The sequence below is a fragment of the Pleurodeles waltl genome, chromosome 3_1 (genome assembly GCF_031143425.1).
Source record: "Pleurodeles waltl isolate 20211129_DDA chromosome 3_1, aPleWal1.hap1.20221129, whole genome shotgun sequence".
NCBI classification, from domain to species: domain Eukaryota; kingdom Metazoa; phylum Chordata; class Amphibia; order Caudata; family Salamandridae; genus Pleurodeles; species Pleurodeles waltl.
Window position 1 is genome coordinate 1,784,311,408 of NC_090440.1, and position 24,208 is coordinate 1,784,335,615.

The 24,208-nt window shown below is 45.5% G+C and overlaps 1 protein-coding gene across 1 annotated transcript in view; it reads right to left on the reverse strand.

Annotated features, from left to right (window-relative positions):
* Nucleotides 1–20,112, reverse strand: part of COQ10B (coenzyme Q10B) — a 113,502-nt gene extending 93,390 nt beyond the window's left edge. Inside the window, exons 1-2 of the mRNA XM_069225829.1 lie at nt 19,936–20,112; nt 10,469–10,615 (exon numbers count right to left, since the gene is read on the reverse strand). Coding sequence (XP_069081930.1) covers nt 10,469–10,615; nt 19,936–20,036 — 248 coding nt within the window. The 5' untranslated portion in view covers nt 20,037–20,112. The remainder of the gene's footprint in view (nt 1–10,468; nt 10,616–19,935) is intronic.
* Nucleotides 20,113–24,208: the final 4,096 nt, after the last annotated feature.

The window sequence follows — 24,208 nt, forward strand, 5'->3', positions numbered from 1 at the left end:
CGACCGCGGCGGTAAAGCCGCGGTCGGACCGGCACCACTGGCGGGCTCCCGCCAGTGTACCGCCGCCCCATTGACTCCTCCACGGCGGCGCAGCTTGCTGCACCGCCGCGGGGATTCCGACCCCCCCTACCGCCATCCAGATCCCGGCGGTCCGACCGCCGGGATCCGGATGGCGGTAGGGGGGGTTGCGGGGCCCCTGGGGGCCCCTGCAGTGCCCATGCCACTGGCATGGGCATTGCAGGGGCCCCCGTAAGAGGGCCCCTACATGTATTTCACTGTCTGCTGCGCAGACAGTGAAATACGCGACGGGTGCAACTGCACCCGTCGCACAGCTTCCACTCCGCCGGCTCGATTCCGAGCCGGCTTCATCGTGGAAGCCTCTTTCCCGCTGGGCTGGCGGGCGGTCTGAAGGCGACCGCCCGCGAGCCCAGCGGGAAAGTCAGAATTACTGCCGCGGTCTTTCGACCGCGGAACGGTAACCTGACAGCAGGACTTTGGCGGGCGGCCTCCGCCGCCCGCCAAGGTCAGAATGAGGGCCTCAGTGCCTTCAACTTGCTGAGTTTGTCACATTTACCTTACTACCACAGAAAACAACCCTGCACACTCAAAAAAAAAAAAATCACTCTGCGGTTAAGGCTGCCAAGTACTCAATAAGTATTTTTCCATCTGCTGGTGGCTGTTGCCATGAAGGCAGATTTATAAAGCCTAGGAGTATTTTACCAATTCACATACCTTTTCCTAAAACTGAGCGTGTGTAGGCATTTGCTGGTGATTCTTTAATGTGAAATGAACTTTTGAATAGGATGTACCCCTCAGAGATTTTCTTTTCTGCACAGCAGTACTACAGGCTGTTTACCAGGTCTGGCAGCTCATTCTCATCCAGTGTAACTTGTCTTGCTCACACACACACACATCCCGTTAGAATAGAACAATTCTGCTATTTCAGTTTTGCTGCACAGTAAACTTTAGTTTTGTTGCTGGGTATTTTGTGAACTCATTTAGGCCAGAGGCCATTCCTGTGTCCTTCCTCTTCTGGGGAAACCCACTCTGGGCTTTTCAAGCAACGTGTCTGGTCAGACAGTGACAGTAGCAGCAAGGGTAACATTGCACTCACCCACTGGGCTTTTTAACCTAAAGATGTGCACGCCTCAAAGTTTAATTAGATTGGAGCTCAGTATAAATGCTCTAGTTCTTCATGCACATCCGCAATATATTAGCTGAAATGTGAGTTGTGCCAAAGAGGACTGTAAACTACTGAAAAAACAGAACTAAATAGAAATGGACAGTTTGAATATTGAAGGCAATGGAGCTGTCCATGGCCAATAATCCGCTTTACCATTGCAATGTTATTCTGTATGTTATCCCTTTTTATTTTAGAACATTTTACCCTCAGGGGATGGAATGATGTAATAGCATTTTAATAAACGGGAGGCTGCTCTACCTTTATTAAAGCCCGAGTCTAATTTCATTATTATAAGCGAGTTGTGACATTTCTGATCACCTGAAGTAAAGAAATGATGGAGCTGCTCAGCTGTTAAAAGTACCTCTTCAAAACAAACAAAATGCCTCCATAGAATTGATGGAAGTTGTTCGCTGTTTAAATCTTTATCATCCTTCAAACAAAAGTTAATTCCACATTGACCTTAACGGATCACCTTTTTAAACACTTGATTTCAACCCGCATTTTTAAAAGGAAAGAGTTTGACAGGTAAGGCACTGGCTTTTCCTTTTTCGAATATGCTTCTATAAAAAGATAAAGTGACCAGCGGAGGGGAGTTAATTAGACAACGAACTTTTTCCCCCCATGCTACAGGTCACAGCAGCAAAGACAGAATCACTCAATGTTTCTACACAATCTGAGCCACAACATTTATTTAACCTGACTTGCATTAAACTGAGTCTACTAGCTTTTTCTAACTCCTTTTTTTGGTGCACTTTAGTTTGCAGTACAGATTCTGTTTTCTCCTCGTCTCCAATAAACACCAAAGAGCAAGACACTGAGATTTTAAGTTGTTTGTGGGAAGAGTGATGGGTGTGACCATGTTTAAAGGAATAAAATCCCATCTGAAATACATTAGAGGGATTTTGCAAGTCAACTACTATTTACCATGATAACCTAAAGGAACTCTGCCTTCCGTCGTGTTCCTCTGTATAGTCAGGGAACTGTTTAGTTACTTGCAATATCCTTTAATGTATTAAAGGGGTACTTAATTCAATCTATAGGTCATCTATCTATGACTACACCAGTTGTTAAAGGTCCATCCCTTGTTTTAACTCAGTTTTAGGGCCATTAACAACCGCTGCAGCCACTGGCGTCAGACTATAATGCTACATTACAGAATGATAAAATACTGAGCGCAGTGCTTAATTTGTGTTTGTAGTTTCCGGTGCACAGCACCAGCACTTATTTTTCTGCCTCAAGCATTTACTGCGAGCAAAAGGCACATATGGCAAAGACGGAGGAAGAGAAAAACGAAAAAGGGTCACAATGGGAGAAAGCAGAAAGCTGCAATAGCTAGCTGAAGGGGCCAGAGGTGGGTGTAAATCGATTAAAGGGGCTCAAGATGGCTTCAGGATTACGCTGCCTTAGTATTCAGTGTGTGTAAGGAAATGCCTTCCTTGGCATGGTTACCCCCTGATTTTTTGCCTTTTGTTGATGCCAGTTATGATTGAAAGTGTGCTGGGACCCTGCTAACCAAGCCCAAGCATCAGTGTGCTTTTCCTAAACTGTACCTTTGTTCCCACAATTGGCAAAGTCCAGGCACACAGATAAGTCCCTTGTAAATGGTACCCCTGGTACCAAGGGCCCTGTTGCCAGGGAAGGTCTCAAGGGCTGCAGTATGTCTTATGCCACCCTGGGGACCCCCTCACTCAGCACATGCACACTGCCTCACAGCTTGTGTGTGCTGGTGGGGAGAAAAAGACTAAGTCGACATGGCACTCCCCTCAGGATGCCTACAGCCCTAAGGCAGGGTGCACTGTACCACAGGTGAGGGCATAGTTGAATGAGCACTATGCCCCTACAGTGTGTAAGCCAATTCTTAGACATTGTAAGAGCAGGGTAGCCATAAAGAGTATATGGTCTGGGAGTTTGTCAGACGAACTCCACAGTTCCATAATGGCTACACTGAAATCTGGGAAGTTTGGTATCAAACTTCTCAGCACAATAAATGCACACAGATGCCAGTGTGGGATGTATTGTAAAATACACCCAGAGGGCATCCTAGAGATACACCCTGAATACCAGTCCGACTCCTAGTGCCAGCCTGCCACAACCAGACGAGTTTCTGGCCACATGGGGAGAGTGCCTTTGTCACTCTGTGGTCAGGAACAAAGCCTGTACTGGGTGGAGGTGCTCCTCACCTCCCCCTTCAGGAACTGTAACACCTGGCGGTGAGCCTCAAAGGCTCATGCCTTTCGTTACAGCATCCAGGGCATCCCAGATAGTGGAGATGCCCGCCCCTCTGGCCACTGCCCCCACCTTTGGCGGGCAAGGCTGGAGGAGATAATGAGGAAAACAAGGACGAGCCACCCACCAGTCAGGACAGCCCCTAAGGTGCCCTGAGCTGAGGTGACTCCTGCCTTTAGAAATCCTCCATCTTGAGATTGGAGGATTAGGGATGTGCTCCCCCTCCCCTCAGGGAGGAGGCACAAAGAGGGTGTAGCCACCATCCAGGATAGTAGCCATTGGCTACTGCCCTCCTGACCTAAACACATCCCTAAATTCAGTATTTAGGGGTGACCCTGAACCCAGGGAATCAGATTCCTGCAACCTGAAGAAAGAAGAAGGACTGCTGACCTTAAAGCCCCACAGAGACAATGGTGACACCAACTGACTTGGCCCAGAACCTGCACAGCGACGCATCCGACAGGGACCAGCGACCTCTGAGGACTCAGAGGACTGCCCTGAACCCGAAGGACCAAGAAACTCCTGAGAACAGTGGCACTGTTCAAAAACAGCAACAACTTTGCAACTTTGAAAGAACTCTCCCTTCCCACTGGAAGCGTGAGACTTCTCACTCTGCACCCGACGCCCCCGGCTCGAGCTCAAGAGAACAAACACCGCAGAGAGGACTCCCAGGCGACTGTGACAACGTGAGTAATCAGAGTCGACCCCCCTGCACCCTCACAGCGATCCAGAGGCTCCCCCTTGACCACGACTGCCTGGTAACAAGGAACCCGACGCCTGGACCAAGCACTGCACCGCAGCCCCCAGGACCGAGAGAAACCACCTTCTAGTGCAGGAGTGACCAACAGGTGGCCCTCTTCCTAGCCACGTTGGTGGCTGGCCCGAGAAGCCCCACTGTGCCCTGCCTGCATCGCCTAAGTGACCCCCGGGTCCCTTTCTATAGCAAACCAGACGCCTACTTAGCACACTGCACCCGGCTGCACCTGTGCCACTGAGAGTGTGTTTTGTGTGCCTGTGTCCCCCCCCCCCTCCCCCCCAAGTGCTCTACAAAACCCCCCTGGGTCTGCCCTCTGAAGATGCAGGTACTTACCTGTTGCCAGACTGGAACCGTAGCACCCCTGTTCTCCGTAGGCGCCTATGTGTTTTGGGCCCTCCTTTGACCTCTGCACCTGACTGGCCCTGTGTTGCTGGTGCGGTAAATTTGGGGTTGCCTTGAACCCCCAATGGTGGCCTGCCTATGCCCAGGAAACTGAACTTGTAAGTGCTTTACTTACCTCAGAAACTTAACCTTACTTACCTCCCCCAGGAACTGTTGATTTTTGCAGTGTGTCCACTTTTAAAATAGCTTATTGCATTTTAACTAAAACTGTGTATGTTACAGCTCTAATTCAAAGTTCCTTACTTACCTGTGTGAAGTACCTTGCATTTTATGTACTTACCTCAAATCTTGAATCTTGTGGTTCTAAAATAAATTAAGAAAATATATTTTTCTATATAAAAACTATTGGCCTGGAGTTAAGTCTTTGAGTGTGTGTTCCTCATTTATTGCCTGTGTGTGTACAACAAATGCTTAACACTACCCGCCGATAAGCCTACTGCTCGACCCTACTACTACAAAATAGAGCATTAGTATGATCTTATTTTGCCACGATCAACCTCTAAGGGGAACCCTTGGACTCTGTGCACACTATCACTCACTTTGAGATAGTATATACAAAGCCAACTTCCTACAGTGTGCGCACATCTAATTGTCTAAGTGTCGCATTTAATTGCAGCGGACGCACCTCTCAGAAGAGAGCTTTGGGTACCAGCACTTTTTTATTTACAAATTAAGCACTGACTGAGCGTGAAACAAGTGTATTTCTAAGTCATTCAAATTCAGTATATCATAAGGATGCATGGAGAACTGCTACCATTAACTTGCGCTAGAGGTGCCAGTATCATTAAAGGCTTGAAATTAACAACATATTATTAGGTATTTAAAGATACTGACATAACCATTTCACAAAAGACTCTTAATTAAATACACCAGCATTAGTTGAATAGTGCTTTAAAACCACGGGTTGAGATGGCTTTCTTTAAGGTTTGCTTGATCAGTCTATCCATCTGAAGGCAAATGGCACACAAATACATATGAGCATGTAGTTTTTCGATTATGTTAACTCGACTAGGAAACAAAATATCCTATTTTTGTTTGCCTGCTCCTTGCTGGAGCCAAGGAGAAGATAATTCAGTCTGCTATTTCGTTCCGCAGGCTGTCATGCTATTCTGTCCACAGCTAGACAATGGTTCTCAGGCTGATCAAACTGGAAGGTGAAACAAACATAGTAAGCTTGCAACATCAATAAAAAATGCAAGTTTAACTGCTGAATTGATGCAATGTCTATCAACTTATTTGATCATTGTCATGATTAACCTGTTTTTTTTCTTTTTTTATTTCCGTTATGTGTCAGTGTCCAACGACAACAAACCGAACTGCATTCTTCTCGTTCTTGGTTTAGCAGTTGTCAGAAGAAACTGGTGATCTTTAACTTGCTTCATTGATGCTATTCAAGCCACCTAACTAGTTGACAAATTGTGATAGCCATGCTGTATGTAGAATCGATGAGGATCACAAGATATAGAGTTTGCATGTAGTGTTACAGACGATTTAACTGTTCATGTGTAAGACAACAGTCACATCAGAAAGAAGACCTTCAGCCCATGTACAACTCAATCCCTAACAGACCAACATAGATCCCGGAAAGGCACAGACCTCAACAACTGGATCACCCCAGAGACTCAGACAGACCTATAGGACTTGCATGTACCAGTGCAAATACCAGTTACACAAAAGATTATTATGGGACTGTAGATGGTGCCAATGACCCTCGTGTCTCAGCAAGATGGTGAAAGTGACAGCAGATCCTCATGACTGAGACCTCTCTTCACAAGGATGTAAAGAAGTAATGCATCTTGATAAAAAGGTACCACAGTCTCCTATACTTACACTTACTTACAACTTCAAAGGTTGCAGGAGCAGCTCCAGCAAAAACCACACAGGAGCTAACCAGACAGGTGTTTTAAAGTAGGCGGCACATTCAAGTTTGTCAGTCAAAATGGGCGGCTGCACATCTTGTATAGCTGGATGCTTGGTTTTAGTGCCCATATCCCATGGAAACGAAACCTCAAGCATGGTCAGGTGAAAACAAAACAAAAGGAAAGGCACACACAACATGGTTTGCAAAGCTTTGGTCATTGTGATTGAATTCTAATCCTCGAAAGTTGACAGAAAGTTAATTAAGCAAACTTTACAAAGCATACACTGCCAAATTTTACACAGTATACTAGGAAACACTAACACAGGTTTCACAAGTGCTAAGGGAATACCATTTAAGCACCAACTGCATAAATGCATGGAAATGGTTTTCAAGACGTAGATTATACCAACATGACAAATGGGAGTAAGGACGGTTAGAGTCCAGCTTCAGGCAGAGAAGTCTATTCCCAAGTAGAACATTCAGGCCATAATGTGGACGGATTATTTAAGTCCATGCTAAAAACAGTGACATTGCCCAGTTAACGGCCTTGAAATGGCACACAAGGCAGAGATGTACCTTATGTAACATTACAGCTATCACAAATGCCAAAAAGGTTCAAATGTTGTAAATCTATGTCTTTATGAAAGGCTGGCTGTAAATACACTACCAGTGCACAAATGTTTATTTGGTACTGTAGGAAGCTGGCTCTGTATATACTATCTCAAAATGAGATATAGTGTGCACAGAGTCCAGGGGTTCACCAAGACGCTTGACAGAGGCAATAATTGATAATACTAATGCTCAATTTGTGGTAGTGTGGTCGAGCCGTTAGGCATATCAGAGGGTATTGTTAAGCATTTGTTGTACACCAACAGGCAATAAATAAGAACACACACTCAATGACTTAACTCCAGGACAATAGGTTTTTATATAGTCAAATATTCTTTTCTTAATTTAATTTAGAACCATAAGATTCAAATTGCAGCTAAGTACATTAAATATAAGGTACTTTGCATAGGTATACATAGGACTTTGAATCAAAACAGTAATGTACACAGTTTGGCATAAAATGGCAATAAGCTATTTTAAAAGTGGACACTGCAAAATTCAACAGTTCCTGGGGGAGGTAAGAACAGTTAGGTTAATGTGGTAAGTAAAGTACTTACAAGTTCAGTCTCCGGGGCATAGGTATCCCACCGTTGGGGGTTCAAGTCAACCCCAACATTCAGCACCAGCAACACAGGGCCGGTCAGGTGCAGAGGTCAAAGAGGAGCCCAAATAACATAGGTGCCTATGGAGACAGGGGGTGCCTGCGTCCTCGGGGAGCAGACCAGGGGCGTTTAGTAGGCCTCAGCAGCACAGGGGCGGTTGGGTGCAGTGGGTAAACAGGGCGTTGGGTTTAAAATAGATTTCAATGGAGGAACTTGGGGGTCCCTCAGACGTTGCAGGCAGGGCACAGGGGGGCTTCTCAGGCCAGCCACTGACTGGGCAAGGGTGAGGGCTGCCTGCTGGTCACGGCTTCACCGGTGGTCGGTTCTTTGCGGGCCTGGGTGCTGCAGGTGCAGTGCTTCTTCCAGGCGTCTGGTTTCTTCGTCCTGGCCAGTCGCTGTCGGGATTCCCTCTGCAGGCGTCGTCGTGGGGGTGCAGAGAGGTTAGCCCAGGGTAGACACGTCGTCAGAATCGCCTGGGGATCCTCTCTGGGTCGTTGGTTTCTCTGGACAAAGGCCAGGGGCGTCAGGTGCAGAGTTGTGGGGACTCACACTTCAGGAGTGAGGTTAGAGTCCCTTTTAAAGGTTTCTTCTTGCTTGGTTAGACAGGTCCGCTGTCCACAGGAGTTTCTTGGTCCTTTGTAGTTGCAGGGCAGTCTTCTGAGTCGGCAGAGGTTGCTGGGCCCGCAGGAGGTGTCGCTGGTGCAGGTTCTTTGAAGTTGGAGACAGGCCGGTAGGCCTGGGGCCAAAGCAGTTGTCATCTCACTTCTTCTCTGCAGGGTTTTCAGGTTAGCAGTCCTTCTTTGTAGGTCATCAGGAATCTAAAATCCTGGGTTCAGGGCCACCCCTAAATACTGAATTTAGGGGTCTGTTAGGGTCACAGGGCAGTAGCCAATGGCTATGGTCCTAAAGGGTGGCTACACCCTACTTGTGCTCCCTTCATTTGGGGAGGGGAGCACTTCCCTATCACTATTTGGCTAAATCCGCCAAAACAAGATGGAGGATTTTCCAAGGAGGGGGGTCACTTCATCTCTGGTCACCTTAGGGGTGGACCTGGCTGAGGGGGTGACTCCTTGTTTTGCTCATTATCTCCCTGGACTTGCCACCAAAAGTGGGGGCTGGAGTGCCCTGGGGCATTGTAACATGAAGCCTGAGCCTTTGAGGCTCATTGCTAGGTGTTACAGTTCCTGCAGGGGGGAGGTGTGAAGCACCTCCACCCAGAGCAGGCTTTGTTTCTGGACTCAGAGAGCACAAAGACTCTCACCCCAGGAGGACAGAAACTCGTCTCTCGGTGGCAGGCTGGCATAGACCAGTCAGTCCTGCACTGAAGGATCCAGTAAAATACAGGAGGAATTTCTAAGATGCCCTCTGTGTGCATTATTTAATGAATCCAGCACTGGCATCAGTGTAGGTTTATTATTCTGAGAAGTTTGATACCAAACTTCTCAGTATTCAGTGTAGCCATTATGGAACTGTGGAGTTCGTTTTGACAAACCCCAAGACCATATACTTAATATGGCCACACTATACTTACAATGTCTAAGAACAGACCTAGTCACTGTAGGGGCATATTGTTCATGCAGCTATGCCCTCGCCTGTGGTATAGTGCACCCTGCCTTAGGGCTTTAAGGCCTGCTAAAGGGGTGACTTACCTATGCCACAGGCAGTATTTTGTGTGCATGGCATCCTGAGGGGGATGCCATGTTGACTTTGTCTTTCTCCCCACCAACACCCACAATCTGCAATGGCAGTGTGTATGTGTTAGGTGAGGGGCCCCTTAGGGTGGCACAACACAAGCTGCAGCCTTTATGGACCTTCCTTGGTTACAGGGCCCTTGGTACCACTGGTATCGTTTATAAGGGACTTATCTGTGTGCCAGGGGCATGCCACTTGTGGAAACAATGGTACATTTTTAGTGAAGGAACACTGGTGCTGGGGCCTGGCTAGCAGGGTCCCAGCACACACGCAGTCAAGTCAGCATCAATATCAGGCACAAAGTGTGTGTGGGGGTGGGGGGCTGCAACAAGGAGCCATTTTGCAACAGGTATCCTCTCAGCCTTTTTCTGGCCATGTGGTAAAAGTAAAAAAGGATCTGAAAAGTGCAAACAAATAAAAAGGATGGTGCCTGTCCAGGTATAACTTTACAAGTATGCAATATGCAAATACCAGTCAATGCCTGTACCTTTCTAATTGTACAGGAACCTCTCCATATGAAAATACAAGCTATCTTAATGTCTAGGATCCAAACTGTTTAACTACACGTAGATCCAAAGCTGGTCGCAGATACATCCATGTGCTCTAACCCCACAGTCTCTTCCCATCACCCTCACCATGTACTCACTCAACCAACTCTACCCACATCTTTTGCTTCCCCTGGGTCAACCACATTTCCTCCCTCCACCCTATCCCACTTGCATGTGGTCTAGCCTATTTGCCACATCACCACTGCACTTGCACGTCCTCTGTTTGGGTCCCTCTTGACACAACAATAGGCAGTCGGAGTGGCTTGAACATTGTAATACAACTCGTGGTGTCACATGCTGAAATGTCAGTGAAGGTTCGATTAAGATATTCTACTTAGTGGCATTTGCGCTGCCGTGGTCCCGGCACCGTCGAGCGAACCATGTCACAGATGCTACCAACACGCGACCAATCATCACTGAAAAAGGGTCGCTCTAGAATTCCTGTTGTTGGTGATGCTCGGCTGGGTAAATGAACTGGATTTATTAGGCACGGGCACACCTACCTATCAAATCCGACAAAACAAACATCTGATTATTGGTTTTTACAAAACCCTAGATCCTCACTTTGCATTTAAAAAGCATACAAACCCGAGAATTCTTCTCTCAGCATACTCTTTTCTTTTGTTTGAGAGTGGCGCAGAAAAGCTGAATAGTGTTCTTTCCGAAACAGGACTTGGGAGGAACGCCTGTGAAGCGGAACTCCTGCTCATCAGTATACCACAAGAAGGTAAATGTCTGAAATGATAAAGTTGGTAAAAGGTATGTTAGGTGCAATATACCACTTTAAAAGTCTTTAGGCTTCAGTTCTTTTGTACGGACAGAGTGCCTGCCTTGCACAGCTTGTTAATAGATAACATATTTTTGCCTCCACAGACACTAAAAATAACTGGCTGCGGTCACGAGAAAAAAAAAAATGAAATGGCACAACTTCGCTTGACCTGTGCAGGCTTTCTACATTCAGGGAGCTCGAGCTCGGCCGCGGCTGCCACAGGCATTCGGTGCCAGCAGCGTTCCCAAGAACAGGCCCGACATCCAAAAGCGTGAAAGAAGCAGTGATAAAACATGTAACTTGGGCTTGCACATGGAAATGTTTGTTCAAAATTAAGACGCTCACAACTGGGAAAACACTACCAACATCAGTGCAATGTTTTTCCGTACACAGTAAATATGAGTTGTGTAAACGTCACTCCTTCCTGAACAGGTACAATATGACCAGCCACGGTCCACACTTCCTTACCAATGCTCAACATGTACTTGGAAAGCAACCAAGTACCCTTCAGTCGCATATCAAGCAGGAGGATTATGAGAACTAGCATCCCCCACACATCTAACCAGTAAATCGGAAACCACAGAGGATTAAACATCACTCCTGATGCAGTGGTGTTATTTCATTGCTATGTATTTGTTCAAATGCCCATATTCTACAGAAGCAGGGCAACTGATAAGAAACTGCAAATGTATAAATCAGACTAAACAAAATATGCACGCCAGCCCAACTGTTAAAATTTGGCCTTAAAAAAAATAAGCATAATATAATGTATGTGTTCCTGTTTTAATGCGGGCATACCCATAGTACAGTGGTGACAGGGTTTAGACAGAGGATAGGTTTGTATTCCTGTCCAGGCCTCTGAATTAGTAACCAATGAAAGACTGTCCATTATAAATTTTATTTTAAAAAAAATCAAACCTTGGGTTTAAATGTTCTGCAACAAACCCCAATTTCTACGGCGAGGTGTTTCTAATTACCAGAGTCAGCATTTTATTTAAATAACACTCTTAAAGATATTAAACAGATGGAGTCTGCATGGAAGATGGTCTAGCGAGCTATTCCTTGGAGCTAGTTAATCCACGATAGCGTGTTCATCTTTGGTCAAACCTAAAAATATAATAACGAAATGGTCCTTCCATCACGTTGCTCAAAAAATTCCATATCCCCTCCATTCGTGCAGGCCCTTCAGATTAAATACTTTTAAAGCAGCGCTCCGGACGTGCAGCCTCCTCGGGGAGTGAAGTGCTCAGGTCTGAGAAGTAGTGGCAATGTTTTCATACAATGATTTAGATGTTAATTCAACTACAGAGAAGGCACTCCCAAGAGATACTAGAAGAGAGTCAGAGCTTAGATCTGTACATTATTTTAAAGCGTCTGTACTTCGTTTGCAAAGCCCATTAAAAAAAACTACCAAGAACATTCCGAACGGAAACTGATCTGGGAGGCTGCATTTTTACAAAACATTCTAAGATAGTAGGATTTTAAAATTCAATCCCAGAAAAATGTATTGTTTTCCCTTAATTAATGGCTTGCATTTAATACACTGCTGCTTATTCTATTGGCATATGAAAAGATCAAGATATTGATCATCGGCGATTGGATTGGCTTTTTTCATCCTTGCAGAACCTCTCTCAAGACTTCACTAGTTGGCAAAATGGTATTAAAAGACCTTGCACGACAATGCAGGAACGCTATGGCGGAGCTATGAAGATATTCTTGGGAGTGAAGGGCTGCTGTGAGATGCAGGAAGACACCAAAACAGGAATATGAAGTGTGGGCAACCCACCCTTAAATTTGACAGAAAGACGAGTCAAAGTGTGTTAACAAGCAGAAGGACCCACACTGAGCAGAAGGGCCAGAGAACTGAAAGGCTTGCAGTGTCTTACTGGAGGTTTAAACCAAGCAGGAAGAGATGCAGATTCGCACCAGAAGAGCTAGGAGAAGTGGCATTTAGTGGGCAAAGGACAGATATTTGCTACTCATTTGAAAGCACAGCGACAGTAATGATAGTGACAGAGTTTGCTTAGCAAAACGGGCAGAAACGTGGTTTGTGAAAGAGAGGAAGGGTTGAGCAAAGAGATGCTGGAAGAGTAAGAACAATGTTTTGGTGCACTGTGAGATACAAAATAGTGGTGACTGGCTAACTGGAGTTAAATATATTATGGGCCTTTGGGGAACATAGAGGATTTTGAGCTCCCAAGTGGCCTGCCAGTTCTCAGAAATGCAAGCGTAGGGGATTTTGATAGCTTCCAAGTTGGGGCACCTTTTTGAATTTGACTAGAAGTTACTGGACATCTTGGTTTTTGAAAAGTTAGGACAATACGTAGCTGTTTGTCTTTGCCTGGTTTTTAATGGCCAGGTACAAGCCGTGTTGAGAGCGCAGCATCTACCTGTTCAAAGACTAAGTTGCCAGAAAGGCAATTCATGAGGCCATGTGCAGGTGGAGAGCGGTGTCACCTCAAGTGCCTCATTACCCATCAGGGTCTGCACAAGCACGCTGTTACACTCTCCAACATCTAGAGATACAAACAACAAAAACAGTAAAGCTGCAACAGGTCAAGGAAAATCTCACTACCCTAGTAGATGTGAGGCTTTCCATACCTTGCGTCAAATAAAGTCACCGAGACAGCAAGTAGGTTGTGACTAACCTTATACAACGGTCCAGAACCAACAAGTCTTGCAACCTTCTAAAAAAAACAGACTTTACTACGCGCCTCCAGACTCACAAGCTGTACAATATTTATTTGTCCAGGATATGTAGCCACAATCTTCCAGTCATGTGATATACAAGGCACAAAACCTTCAAACCTCCATAACAAGGTTCCCCCCGTCATGCCCAGATCTGCAGAATCAGAGCACAAAAACAACAATTTAACTAAACTTAATTAATATTTCAAAATCGCTTATGACCAGACTCACTAGTACAACACCACGCATACACTAGCTTCACCTAACATCCACCAAACACTTGGAATCGAGAAATCTACAATACTTTTGCAAGTTCTTGCCTCTACACATCCAACATCAACTTCGCAAATTAAATGAATTCCTATATCATATTCCTTCAAGCGGGATATATATTTAACTTTGAAACACAAATTATGCATATTAATGAGAAACTTAATCCCCATGCTGTATAAATATAGAGCATATTCCTAAAAGTTTGTTTTTCAACCTGTCCCTTTATCAGGATCTTCCCCAGAAGTTTTGCGTTCTGTTGCTGAACCCGTTGTTACTAGCATTAGGACCCTGTGCACTTTTTTTCATGTTAGCCAATGGCAAAGTGTTTGTGCTCGCTCCCTAAAACACGATACAGTTGGACTACACTGAATTGGCACATTTAATTTACATGTTCATCTCTGGTAAATGGCACTATGTGGACCCTGGGCCTGTATATTAAATGCTACTAGTGGGCCCACAGCACTCATTGTGCGATCCCACTAAAGTAGCACTTTAAGAAATGTCCCAAGCCTACCATTTCAGCCTGTAGTGCAGTTTTAAACTACCATTTCGACGTGGCAAAATAAGATAACTGCCAGGCGTAGGCCTTCCTTTTTTAATACATATAGGTCACCTCTGAGGTAGCCCCCAACAGCTTCTAGGACAGGGTACATGGTACTTAAAAAGTAGGGCATGTGTACTTAAGTTTGACATGACCTGGTAGTGAAATCTTCTAAAGTTGTTTTTTACTGTGGTAAGGCCCATCTCTCCCATTGACTAACACTGGGTTACCTTATTACAATTAATAACCGCTAACTTATGGACTGGGAGCAGATAAAGACATGCTGTTTAGACTCCGATGAATTGTTATTTAAAATCATCTTTAATGGTAAAGTCTGGTTTTAAGCAACAATTCTGAAAATGCCATTTCAAGAAAGTTGGCATTTTTGGGTCCCAATTATTTGTGTCTTCTGCCAGTTTCCTGGGCCACATGACTGAATGGCTCTGCTGCTGAGGTTTGTATATTCCTCCCAAATAGTGAAACAGAGGAAACTAGGAGTGGATAGGATGGGCCATCCTGCCAAGATGGCTGGAGTTAGAGTTGTACTCTCCCCCACTTACACTTCAAATAGCTTTACCCTGTAGTGCATACAAAGGAACCGGACACCAGCCTTTTGTCATTTGTTACACCAGACAGTTTGGACAGGGCTGGCACCAGGTATAAATACTAGACCCCCAGAGCCACTTATCAGTACACTCCTGGTCCTCAGGATTTTACAGAAGGATTGTCCCGCTACTCAAGGATTGTCTTGCTCCCTGAGAAGGAAGACTGGACCTGCTCCCTTCAACCCAGCTAACCTCAGTGACTCCAAGGGTCTGTTGGTTGACCTCCAGTGATGAGCTCCAGAGGCATCCGTGCCTCTGCCCAGCTTATGTGCTGCATTGAACCTTCCTGTACCTACAACTGGACCAGCCTAAGTCATGGTAGCGTGGGTTCCTGATCCACGAGAGGGGCACCTAGGCCCTGGACCCTTGGCTAGCATCAGTCGAGCTCCTCCTGTGAAGGATAAAAGGAATCCTGAAGTTTTTCTCTCTTCACGACTGCAAACAGGCTTGTTCATGCAAAGATTCTGCCACCCCGTCAACTGGCAACTCAAAGCTCTGAAGAACCAAATTCTTCATGCTACAGTGGCCACCACTGCCAACCAGCAACACGTAATCCGCACTTCTTACTACAGCAATAACAACCAGCTGTGACAGCCAAACTGAAGCTCCAGCAAAGGCCACTCGCAATGCCCCAGTGCTCTTCGCGTTACAGTGAAGACAGCCTGCACTGCCCAGCCTGCTCTTTGCTTAACAGGCACAACCATATGCGACGCTCTCCCTCCTCGCGGCCTCCTCCTCACCATGTCGAACAAAACTCATCTCATCAGACTACGAGAAAGTAACTTTTTCAGATGGACTAACCTAGTCCCTGTATGCAGCCCATGCTCCATTGCAGCTAGCCTGAACTTGTGACTTTCACCTAGTCTAGCACAACCAGATGACAGCGATTATTAGGCACTATATCTACCTACAAATTTGAAATTGCATATCTCTGGTTCTACATATTAGATTTTTGTCATTCTGGTATCATTTGATTTAATAAACTTTACTCTAATTTGATGAAGTGGTTTGGGATTTTTCTTGTGTTTTGTTTTTACCTTTATGACTGTGTGTGTGTTGCATAAATACTTTACACATTCCCTGTATGTTAAGCCTGTTTGTGTCGAGCTACTAGATGGTTAAGCACAGTTTACTTTAGAGACTTTTGTAGTTTACCCTGTCAAGGATTGTGGTTCTTGCCTGAGTGGGGCTTCTACCCCCTCAACCATTAAACCATTTTTTTACATTTGGCAAGTGTAAATTATAAACAGTAATATCACAAATCCACAAAAAACTCCCCATTGCTTTGCATACATTTCTTGTTATCACATAGTTTTACTGCTCTTATACATATGCATCATATACATCATCAAAACATTTGACTGCACAAAATTTCATTATGCAATAATTTGCCACCACAGTACTTTAAGTATAATCTAACTAAATCCCTTCTTTGTTAAATTTAGGAAATAATAGTTACAACCAAACTATTTGTAAACTGTCTCACTGCTCCATTTTTCCAAGCAGAAGTCCAGATGTCTTTCAAAAATTGCAGCCTAGCCTTAGAAAAGAACTACTCCATGCATTTGGCATGGGCAGTGCAGGGGCCCCATGCACAGTCCCGTCGAGCATTTCACTGCCAGAGTTACTAGCAGTGAAATGCGCAGCAGGTGCAGCTGCACCCGCTGCAGTGCCACATTGGCAGTGGCTCGATTCCGAGCCGGTGTCAATGCGAAGGACCTCTTTCACTGCTTCCGCTCGCCAGCCCTGCGGTGAACTTGGAATAGGGCCAGCGGTGTCCTGGCGGCACTAGTGGTCAGGTGGCGGGTTGAGTTTGGCGGGCAGCAACTCAGAATGACCACCTGATTGGCACAGTTACTTGGGTTTAATGTGTTGGTGGCCTTGTGCCAGATTCTACCACCAGACCCATTGTAAGACTTAAGGAGGAATAGAGAGAACTATGCCAACACCCCACACCCCAGGCCAGAAAGAACACATGTTGCAATGGCTGTTCTGAGACAGATACTGCAGACGCAGAGGACACCTGGTCAGAAGAGGCAAGTCAGTCAAGTGGTGAAGAGAAAGAAGTAGGTAAGAGGCAATACAGTAGTTGTGAGAAAGGACACATACTAGCCGAGTCTGCTTGCCCTTCTCAGTATCCTATAGCACTCCCCAATCTTTCACAGTAAAGCAGCACTGTCCGCACCTACTTCAGAGGGAGCATACTAAGTAGTTTGAAGAAAAAAAAAAAAAAAAACTCAGGACTACGCTACAACGTTAATTTTTTTGTTTACAATATTTCTAAGACATGGGGCATGCCACTGAGGTTCCATTCTCACTCCCAACCCCCTCGCCTACCCCAAGAAGGGATTCTGCCATCAAACAGAAAAACTGCCACCCACTACTTTCAAAAGCCGTCTTTGCCCCCAAGCACATACCCTGGCTTTGTGCTGGAATATAAGATTCAATTTCTGCTATAGATGTTGCTGTTCAGGTCAATATGGACTCTTGCTCAAGCACAATCCCCACAGAGGACAACTCTTATCCCTTGGCTGCAGGCCAGTGATTGCGGCTAGGTTTATTCCGGAAAAAGGAAAAGGGAAAGAAAGATAGATAGAGAGATAGATGCTGGCCGGCCCTGCCCTAGACTCGGCGGACTGGCAGTGGTTAAGCGGAAAAATCAAATGATAATAAAATACTTTTATTACCATTTTATTGTTTAGCTTTTTACTGCCTTCAATACCCATCAGAAAGCAGAGGGTGGGTCTGACTGTAACCCCCGACTAGGAAAGGAGCAGAAGGAGGGCAGACATGCCGAACACCCAAAACCCATTAAACATTTGCACATATCCCTTTATAAATGGGTATCGCCAAGTTCACAACAGTACTCCTGTCTTGAAAACGTTTTTAACCAATTTCTTAAGACCTGGATCTTCCCCCACTAGGAAGGAGGCAGCAGTCCTTCAAAAATATATCAATCAGGTACTTATGGAATTCCTGATCATGCAAGATCTGTTGGATACTTCACCAAATGGGTTTCTGAGGGGCCATAGCACTGAATTCACCCTGCTAGTGGCTACTGAAGCTATTCGCTGCCCAGTGGATCAAGGAGGATCTGTTATATTGGTATTACTGGATCTCTCAGCGGCATTTGATACGGTGTCCCCCACCTGGCTAGTACATAGATTGCACCTGCTGGGCATGAAGGACTCCACACTGGCCCTGTTGAAGTCTCTCTCATGAATGGGACTCACATAGTGAGCTGTAGATACTTCAGATCAGAATCTTATCAGCTGCCTTGTGGGGTTCTGCAAGGTTTTCCGCATACCCATACTCTGTTCAATCTGTACATTGCCCCTCTGACGAAATTGATAAAATAATTTGGCTCCCAAGTATTGTCTTAAGCGGACGACATATCAATTATTGTTTCCATTGCAGATGACTTAGGTGAGGTAGCCGACAGGTTCAAATGTTGCATGATAAAAATCAGTTCTTGGATGAAAGAGAATTGGCTAAAACGTAATGCCGATAAGACTGAAATTCTGGTCTCTGGTGATCAAAGATCGGTATGGTCTGAACTGTGGTGGCCAGAGTCCTGTGGCCCCTCACCTTGCCCAGTCCCCGAAGCCAAAAATCTAGGTGTTATTTTCGACAGTACCCTTTCTTTTGATTCTCAGGCCAAGAAGACAGTGATTTTTTTACTTTTCATAATTAGAATCTTGAGAAAGATCTTTTCTTTCATTCCTGCTGAGCATTGGGTTGCAGTGGTTATCGCTCTGATAATTTTGTGATTGGACTACTGCAACTCGCAGCATTTACACATCAATAAATCCACCCTCAGACTGCTCAAAATGCAGCTGCTCACTTGATACTGGATGTCCCTAAATGTTCTTCTATTAGGGATGGCATTCGGTCTTTTCACTGGATGCCGATGAGTAAACGGGTGACTTTCAGGGAACTGTGTTTGGTTCACACTGCCCTGCATTTACAAGGTCTAGTTGCCCCACGATCATTTTTTCAATGGTATATTCCTAAAAGACCATTGAGATTGTCCTCTTTTAGGGAGGTGAACATTTCAAGATTTTGAAAAGCCATAAGGGGACGACAGACATTCTCCGTAGCGGCAGCCAAGCTGTGGAATGCGCTACCTTCCAACATGCTAGTATCATCTCCCATGCAGTAATGGCACAACAGCACTTATTTCTTCATCAGAATATTCCTTTCCATAGACAACACACTCCAACACCCCACGACTGGGTGGAATTAAGGGGACTGTGTGAGGGCAAGAACATGCTATCATCACAGGTACTTCACGCACAAAGCTAGGGTGGCCAAATAGACAGGGTCACCAATTGACCAGTCATGCATGGGCTTTGCCTGTCATAATCTTCAGGGGTGTTGGTCCAACTGGCTGAATTAAAAGGAATGGACGCATATATTAAATTAAAACTCAGACTTCGATGCGTTGTGGCCCAGTGACATGGAATCCTCTGGTCACCCTAAACATACCTCACGTCCGTCAACACAGTTAGCAGTCCTTGGAAAGCCAGCTATCGATCTGCAGCCAGACACACGACAACCAAAAATATAGATGAAACATTAACAGAACTGACACTACCGATTTCCCTACGGAAAACCGATGGCCGCGGCTGGTCTGTAAAGGAAACCTCAAGACCCGAGTCCTATGGTTACCCTAACCCATAGCTCTGCAAGTCTATACTTTCAATACAGCAGGACGCAGATCTCTGGTAACATCCCAAAGTGACCTGACAAAGGCGCCTATGCGTAAGAATATTCACGGCCACTTTTCCTGAACGCCCCCCGCCGCCCTATCTTAAAAGTTTCAGTCACACGGACCTCTAATTGCAGCAGGACACTTCCTCGGCACACACCCATCCAAACTACACCGGTCTGCGAGGAGCGCAACTATTAAGGAATATGCAGTGTTCACCCCCCCCCCCCCTCCCCCAATGAAGACAGCGCCTACACAGCAGCTATACTCAGACCGTAAAGCCTCGCTCACCCCCTCCGGAGAACATGAAACACCTCCGATGCCCTCATTAAACACTGCTTGGACATCGCAATCCCACGCAAAGCGAGTCTCTCGTACAGTCACGAGACAAGGAGGTGTCCGTACAAATTCAGCTCACACTTTGTACCAACCAAGGCTTGTCTACAAACGCAAAAATACACCACATACCCGGCAACGGAGGCGCGCCGCACCGCCGTCACCCTGCCGTGAGCCGGGCACTCCGCCAAGCCGGTGATCACTTTTCTTAAGGCCCGGCCGCTCTTCGCCATGGTGCCCACTCAGTCAGCCGGTAATATTCTTCAAATGAGTGCCAAGCCCGAGGAGCAGCGGGCCCGCCCCGGAGGGACGGCTATGAATGGAAAGGGGCGCGGCTACAAACCCTCCCGTCGGAGAATATAGGTATCCATCTTGCATTTTATTCGCTACTTAATTGCGATACCTGCTCGCGCATTCCAAGGCGTAGCAACAGCTTTGCAAGCAAGTATTTACTGCTGAAGGCTGCGCTTGAAATCTCGATTGATTTTGGTGGGTAGTCTATTAAAAATGTCAAATACATTAAGTGTCAAACGATTACACCATTACAGTATAACACGAATAGACAGACCACTTGTAACAACATTTGCAGGAATATATTTCCTTTGGGCGAATAAGAAATATGTGGTTTTGGTAGGACTAGCACTTGATTAATTGGCAGTTACGTATTTTAACATGGCTGCTCAAATACCATCAATGGGGGCGGGGACTAAACAGGAGGTTTTACAGGTCCGAAAACTGTGTTCGCCTCTTCGTTAGCACCGCCCTCTCAAGGCTTTACTAGTCACGAGATCTGGCTGCAAATTTACGTAAGAATGTAAGCCGCAAGAACAGGTTTGAACTGAAATGTGTCCAATAGGGGAGCAAAAGTAGACGCTAGCCTGGTCTCGGTACCTTAACCGTATCTGAGTTAATATTGCCCTGCGTTATACATTTCGCCTATGTTCAGAAGGACTAAACAATTTGTATTGTGTGTTTTCATCAGGGGCGTAACAAAAGCCCCCGCGGTGGGTGGGTGTCTCTGGGGTCCCCTGAGCACTGTGTACGTACGGCAGACCCCGACTGGGACCCGGGGGGAGGGGCCCCCTCAAGTTTCCTTACGCCACTGGTTTTCATATACTTGTGTATTGCTGACTCCACCCAACTGGGTTTCAGAGAACCACAGTGAGAAAGCGAAAGCTGGCATCAGATAACACGACACAACAGCCAATATCGCATAATTACACCAAGGCCTATGGGGCAATAAAGTGACATAGTTCAAATAAAAAAAGGGGGATAGGGTACCAAACACGTATACCCTCCTATAGCTATATAGAGTCGCTGTTAAGCTCAGTAGAGTTGAGAAACTAGTTAAAGAAAGGAAATGTACCTAGGCAGGAAGTATACACCATTTTTTAAAATAAATATTTATTGAGAGTTACAAAGTATACAGTAATGAAACCCATGAATCGTTTGCAACGTTTTCATACTCAAAGTACAGTTGGGGCGATAAAGACCGATTATGTAAATACTACACATCACACTCATCAACAACACGCCCTTACCATCCATCCTCTACTTCACGGTAGTCAAACGGGGTAAAGGAAGATGGGGATAAGGGAGGATAGAAGTGAATAAGATGTAGTGTCCCTAAAGTATACAAAAAAGTGATGGATGGAATGCTTGAATTAATCTCAACTACTGGTCACCACTCAACCACTCGGCCAGCTCCAAATCTATCTTTATTTTGCACACCACGCCACCTCAGTTTGGAACCAGCTATATGCAATTCAGTTTTGATCCTGCTCCATTAGGAACGGTCCAGCTTGAAATGCCAGGCCAAGACCTCCCTGAACCAGATAACTAGCAACCTAGGACTGGTTTCACCCTAGTTAGGGCTCTTCAGCCATGTATAGCTTGGTTCCAGTGATAGTGAGCACGAGACCCACGCCTGGGCTTACCCGTCTGACTTAGGGTGATATTCTAAAGTATACAAAAAGTAATGGATGGAATGCTTGAATTACTCTCAGAAATTGTTAAATACTCAGGCTGTATCCCAATCCATTATAACTCGGGTGAAACAGGTCCTAGGTTGCTTATATTCTGGTTGAGGGAAGACCTGGCCTCGCAGTTCAGGCTGGAAGGCTTCCACTGGAACAGGGTCCCGACTGATTTACATATGGCTGGGCCCACACTAAGGTGTACTGATGTGCAAAATAACAATGGATGCAGACTGACTGATTACCAGTGGCTGTGATTAATTCAAGGATTAGATCCATCACTTTTTTGTATACTTTAAGATGTGGAGTTGGCTTAAAACCATTCCCTGGATCTACCTACCACCCAAGTAACTATTCAGAACTCTATAAAGAACATGATGTGTCCTAACCCAGGCTACTAGACATGGGGATTAATCGGGGAGAAAATCAATGCAGAAGTGGCCACCTCAACCATATTAATGTCAATGTTGTTGCCGGCCATTGACCTGAATAGCTACTGGGGCAATAAAGTGATCCAAGGTCCCTACCTATAGAATAAGGCAATGCTTACGTCTAATATGCATGGTGGTATGGCCAATCCTGAGCACACCAAGCACATGGAGCAGACGTGATGGCCTTCAACTAGGTGTCTAATCAAGCAGTAATATCAAGGGATTCTTTCCATGTTTCTAGGTAGATGGACAATTGTTGATGGGATGGAAATGTCCCCTGCCTGGTGGACAGTCATATTCCTCCTGCCATGAGTGCACTACTGCCCGTATCTGGTATCCTGGGTTTTGATTTTATCTCTAGCTTCACACTAATCTAGTGTGCCCACTAAAACCTAGACCTGCTCCTTCACATGAGTGGAGTCCTTGACCTGGCCAATGACCTGAAGGGGTGCACAAGGCATGCTCCCTTTATACAGACAGTGGACAACTGTCGCAGTCATGGGTTTAGTCCATATAGCGGAGGTGGCAGCATTCTATGTTTTTTCATTCATAGTTCTGGCCAGACCTTATTATCTTTGTCACTAGAGTGGCGGCCTACTGGCCCATTCGGGTACAGTTCGACTTCTATGTGCTTAAATAGGTCCTAGCGATAACATCACAAGTCTATGTTTATAATGGTTATTTATGTGGCCTGCGTGTTACATGCATTCCACATATGAGTGTATCAGAGTAAGGGAGAACCGTGAGATCCATTTTAGATGCCCCTGGCTTGGCCTTGCGCACACAATAAAGATGAGGTTGTTTTCCCAAACAGTGAGGGTGTGTTATTGCAATTCCTTAAGCTGGCAGGAGGAAACATAGACACTAGAGTTGGTAGAGAGGGGATACAGCTCCTTTAGAAATTCGATTAGGCCTTTGGCTGAGAGCAGCTGCTGATTTGTCTTCCAATAGCACTGCCATGATGATGGTGGGGGTGAAGAGTGGGAATGCAGTCTCTGTTGTTCAAGGAGAAATGATTCCTTAAGTGAGAACATCATTTTATCTTTCCCTGATCACTCTTCAGTGTGGCTGATGGCAGTCAGGTGCAAAAAGCTTGCAGCTCTTTGTTGCTGTTCCGTGCTGGAGGTTAACAATCTGTGAGGGATGTTACTATACTTGAAGGCTCTATCTGGAAAGCAGGTTGGAAAGGACTTGACATGAGAACCAGGCTAAAAAGCTGTCTAAGTGCAGTGCAGACTGGATTCATGTCTCCTTTCTGCTTTGACTGTGTAAAAGGGGGAGCCACTGATTTACTTAAGATTCCAGTTCCAAATTTTCTTTGACCAAAGAAGGTAGTGCTCTGCAGAGTGCCAAGAGCATTTCTGTGGAAACAGAGATGGTTTTTGTCTGACAGCCAGCTTCCCAGAGGTGAGAGGATATCTATTGGAGTGTACCACTTGCTGCGAGAACTAATTACCTGCCCAGAGCACCTGGAAACCAGGTAAGAAGACTGTAGGAGAAGTAACTGACCAGGAGTATTAAGGTGCAGCATTACCCTTGTGCAGTGGGTCTACAGGAGTGGAGGACTACAGAGAACAATATGTGCTCCCCGAGGTCAGTGGGATGCAGACTCTCCTGCAATTCCCAGTCACAATCGTGAAGACATGGTGAGGCCTAGCTGCTGCGCCTGAAGTTAGAGGTGGCATGACCTGAGCCTCTGCACCAAGAAATCCAGTGTGACGTGACCTGAGTAGCAAGAGTAGGGGGATCATGAAGGGATGCGCACCATACCAGGGAAAGTCACCAATATACTCTAGCGGCCAGGACACTAACTTGAGTTCTGATTATATGTGTGTGTGACGTTTAGTCTTAGTGTGCAATAAATATATAGACTTTTTTGAGCTTGTAGGGAGCTTCATACATGGCAATTTTTAAACAATATCTATATATCATTATTTTAAGTCACATTTTATTAAAAAAATTGGCATACATAGAAAACAACATCTTTTCAATCTAATA